Raw genomic sequence first — 5000 nt, 5'->3', positions numbered from 1 at the left:
ATGGGCGAGACATCTGATGCATACAGAGTCGTGTCATCAACGTATAATCCTCTGGTCAGTGTTAATAGATTGGAAATATACATTTATATCCTCAGGAGATAACACTGAACTAACAGGATTACCTTGCGTTTTCCTTCCCGTGATTCTATTGGCAGTGTCCCGCCACCCCTTAGAGCCCTTAGAGTGTTTCTTATTTTCGCTGTTCACGGCCATCACTTCATTCATGCGGATGAGAGAATTAATCTTCTCCTGCCGCATTTGATTGTCAACCGCACCACAATAACGCGAAATCTTCTTCCTGAGATTACAAAGGTGCTTGACTAATGGAGACATATAGGGTTAGTCTCTTGATGACATCTTAACTTTGATGAGAGGAAAACTTTTGCCAAAGATTGCCCATAACTTGTCTGTAAAAAGTCTAACACATTCCTCAGGGTCATCCAAGGTGTCTGCAAAATTATATTCAAGTCACATTCCTCTAATTTCCTGTCCATAGCCATTTTACGATGGTCGCGAGTATCTCTAAAAAAGAGGGATTTCCTACTCGGTTTAGCAGCAACAAGATGATCAGATCTAACAAGTCCAGGGTGTACTGTTCCTTGTTTCCATAGTAACGGGATTTAGTAAGAAAAACATCCAAGATACGGCTCCCTCTTGAGGGGATTTTGACCATTTGCTCAAACCCCTGTTGACGCATAAATTCCCCGATGTTTAACTGATTGATGTCACCAGCTATTATGATCTTGGCATTGGGGTCCTCAAGAAGAATTTGGTCAAAAGTATCAGATTAAAAATCAAGTAGCTCAGCCGCATGGTAGATAGGATCTGGTGGATGATAAATGCTTGCTTCATAATATTCAGAGTTCGGTAAAATGATTTTACACCAAACGGACTCAGATTCAAAACTCTCAGTGACCTTTACTGATTTTATTTTCCAGTCGTTCCTGCAAATGACCGCAACCCCTCTATCAGCTCTTAGGTCAGCCCAGTCTTTCCTCACCATAATATAACCATTTGGGCAGATTGAAAAATACTAAGTAAAAACGATCGGTTCGCAACACAAAAATATTAAGTAAATTTTTAGGGACGATCATCGTCAAAAGCAGCCTGAAAATTTTAAGCTTAAACGTAATGAATTTTTTTCAAGCTTTCTTTTCGCTACTGTCTTCCTAGTTGCGTTCATTGCACTTGAAGGTAATGGTTCTCGTGCAGTTCAATTACACTCGCAGTACTTTAATATTTATATTCGTATTTATATTTTCTGCACGGTGCTTTCAATTTTGCTAGTAGATGAAACGACACTATACACTTGCTAAGCACTCACATTTTGACTCGCGAGAGTGCAAATGCATAACCCACCGAGGAAACAAAATTAATGTTTCTGAGGAATATTTTGAAAAGGCTTCGCCCCTTTCATGATTCATCCAAGGAAGACGTTGAGGCATTGACGTTCCCAGGGGAGATCTACACAGCACTGATTGGTTCCTAAGTAACCCGCATGTGATTTCCAGATGACAGTTGCTTAACAAAGGGAAAGGAATGTGTGGCTCGTTTGAGTAGACGCTCCTGGGAGAGGAACGCGTGACCAATCCCTGAGAGTTTTTCCGTGGGAGGCCAATAGTCTCGAAGAGTTTCCGAATTATCGAGTTAATGATTAATCTGGGAGCAGTTTCTACGAGAACTCTGGTAGCATCCTTCGCCATGAAGTTCGAAGCATGTGGAGGAAACCGTTGTTGATATGTTTTAAGAATTATAAAGATGTTAGGAGAAAAAGCACTCTGGACAACTTCTGAGCATAGTAATGCTCGCCTAAGCAATAAGGACGAGTGAAAAGCAAGTGAGAGCGCAAGACAATCCAGATGTCGAGCTATTTGCGTTGCGTTGGAAAAAAAGCAGCCATCTGTTCGGCAAGCGACTGAAAAATCATATATTCGGTTTTACTTGGCATATTGCGTTGATGCAAACGATAAAATACTCTCTATTCAAAGAAAAGATTTTTCTTAAAATTTTCCATGATGCGTCGATTACATCATTTCTTTGACTTTTCTAGAAAGAAAAGCCTTTTGGTTTTTCTTATCACGAGCCTTTGAGAGGCTGTTGTGATAAAATTGTATCGTCACGGCAAGCAAACGATTATAAAAACTTGCCTGGAAATTTACAGGAAAGCATGTTTTTCCTTCTTCGAGGAATGAAGATCATTTATGGCCGAAATGTTTTTTCTGTTTTTGTTGCCGGTTTTGCAAAGAAATCACGTAAAGAAACGAAACGGTTTCTTTAAAATGATCTACTTAAAGAGTATAAAGAGTACGATAAAAATATTATAGTTGACGTACGTGGATTATGACTCGCAAAAATATATTCACTTTCCATGTAAGACCAAGAGTGAATTAGATAAGAGTGTTGTTATGGCATGGTAGGGCTCCCCAGCACAGTCACAAATGAGTCAATATTTAGAAAACCCGTTTCCGCAAGAATCAGTTGTCATGTCCCTGAAAAAAACATGGCAGAAGCTGTCACGCGTGCTATGGCTTATTCTGATTGGTTAAAATTGGCGGTCCTATGTTTCGCACGCAAAGTGTATCTAAAATAAATCCATTTGTGACTGTGCTGGGGCAAGGCCGCAGAGTGATAGATCAACACACTTATCTAATTCAAGCTTCGTTAAACTAAGTCTGTTCTGTGGAAACTAATACAGATAGTGGTAACAGTGAGCCAATGTGGTTAGTATTGAGTGAGTTAGGAGTGAGGGCCAAATCCACACTCTCTAAGGGGTAAGACCAGGGGGTGCATGGAAGCGGTTGGTGGGGAGGAGTGGGGGTGGGGAGTTGGTAGCTTATATTCAATTGTGGAGAATAGGCTTCTTCAAAAGACAATGGGATTTTTGGAATTTTACGGTAATTGCTTTTATTTCTCCTTACACAGGGAAAGCATGATTCCTGGAAAGTCAAATGATCCCGGCACTCGGAAGTGTGTTGTGTTCGTACACCTGTTGAATGATTTTGTGATGCCCTGTTCAGTGGACCCTCAAAAGGTAAAAAGCGACATTTAACACTTTCTTGCATTATTGAGAGTTGGCGCACTGCTGATTACCCATCACCAATGTGGCCTGGGATTGATTCCCAGATCTTACGGCATATTGGGCTTATTTCCCCGTTCACAAAGGTTTTCCTCGATCTGGCACTTCAGAAAACCAACATTAAGTTTGATTTGATTTCATTTAAAGGCCGTATCTTAGATACCTGTTTGGGTTAATGCACTTTTCCTCATTAAATAAAGGCTTTTAGTATATACCACCAGAAATTTAAACCCATAAGGGTTGAAACGTGTAACGGCCCCTTGTGTGCTGGGAAACAAGCTTCGGAATATTCAATTTGCTAAGTACCATATTTGGAACAACAAGAGAGAAACATTCAACCAATCAGTTCGCAAGAACACCGTGACGCAATACCACCAATGTCCTCGCGCGAAATTAACTGGACCGAGGGGTTTCCAAATATGGTACTTAGCACTGAATATTCGGAAGCTGTGAATGCGCGTTACACATTTCAACCCTTATGGGTTTCTGATACCACACAATTGAATGGTGCTTTCCACGCATTCTGATTGGCTAGCTTGGAGGTTAATAGCAAGGCAGTATTCACTTATGAGGAAACGGAGAAGAACAAAATGGCTTCCCGTTTAGCATTGGTTTGAATGAAATCCTAAACTGTTTCTTTTGTTTTTCCCTGCTTAAGCCCAATACATGTATGTGATATTTAACAATTATTTTTATGAGCGCTCGTTGGATATGAGATTGTAAATAACCAGCGAGGCACGTAGCACCGAGTTGGCTATTCTTGGTTTGCAGCCACGTGATGAGACGGCCATGTTGGGGTAAAAAACAATAGTAAATGGCCCCACAAGTTTTGCATAATAATAGAGTCAAATTCCCAAAAGACATATTACCGCATTGTTCTGACACCAACATGGCCGCCGTGACGTACGATGCAAATCATCAATAACCAGTCTCATATCCAACATGCGCAAATGGAATAATCGTTTTTATCAGTAGCTCATTACTAGGAGCAAACAACAGCGCTATAATTCTGCCACGGCGTTTTCAGCGTTTTCTCCACGGCGCTTTTTAAATTGAATTTCCCACGAAAATGAGACTCCCTAGAGAGCCCGATGATCAATCACAAGAAACTAACTTGACGTCATAGCGTCACGGGGCCGGAACTACCTTTGTTTTTTGGCGGAAAAGGTATTCTAAAAATAGATTGGTCTGTAAAAATGACATAACATAGGCTTAGTATGGGAGTTCCTCACTCCTGGTAATGGGCCCCTGTTTTTATTAAATTTTCATCAGATTCTGAACACTTAAACACTTTGAAATTAAAGCCAATCAGTTTCCAGCTTCACAACACTTGACGCAATCAGTTGCCATATGCCATATAAGGTCATACGGTATATGAGCTGATAACCAAGATTGAATGAATCAATGAGAAAGCTAGAAACGCAATACTTGAGGTCCAAAATTAAATTGCTAACGAGTTAGCCGAGCGAAGACGCTAATCATCTCTAATGGAGAAAAGGTACTTAGCACTGTAAATGTGGTTGTGTGAAGACAAGTTAAAAGGGAAAACAGCTCACTTTCAGTTGTCGTCCGCGTCTCAAAAACTCACATGTTTAAGCTTTCTAATAGAGCCGAAGCCATTCTGATCACCAGGGCCTTGGATCGACACAAGGCTCTGGGAAACTCTTTCTTTGAGAAGATGTGCCGTAGGGTTCTTGTAGCCAAAAATAGGCTATTTGAACCTTACGGCGCCGGCTCACTCCACCAATTAGAGACGCTTCTGATTGTTCTTCACGAAAACCAATAAGAAGACAGTTTGTTTCAGGGTTCCCCAGAGCTCTTCTCTCCCTCAATCAAGAGATGATCTCTGGGGTCGGGATTGAGCCGAAGCACGAGAGTGCTGTGTATTCAGAAAAAATTTCGAGCATAAATTTTTATCTGGTGA

At 40.9% G+C, this 5000-nt stretch overlaps 1 protein-coding gene across 4 annotated transcripts in view; it reads left to right on the top strand.

Annotated features, from left to right (window-relative positions):
* LOC137971283 (interferon-induced very large GTPase 1-like) overlaps positions 1 to 5000 on the top strand; it is a 51488-nt gene that overhangs the window by 5376 nt on the left and 41112 nt on the right. For all 4 annotated transcript variants that reach the window (XM_068818085.1, XM_068818082.1, XM_068818083.1 and 1 more), the window contains exon 2: positions 2923 to 3031. In XM_068818085.1, coding sequence (XP_068674186.1) covers positions 2923 to 3031 — 109 coding nt within the window. The remainder of the gene's footprint in view (positions 1 to 2922; positions 3032 to 5000) is intronic.

This window comes from Montipora foliosa, chromosome 9 (genome assembly GCF_036669935.1).
Source record: "Montipora foliosa isolate CH-2021 chromosome 9, ASM3666993v2, whole genome shotgun sequence".
NCBI lineage: Eukaryota > Metazoa > Cnidaria > Anthozoa > Scleractinia > Acroporidae > Montipora > Montipora foliosa.
The sequence above is the reverse complement of the archived record's forward strand: the minus strand, read 5'-3'. Positions and strand labels throughout refer to the sequence as shown.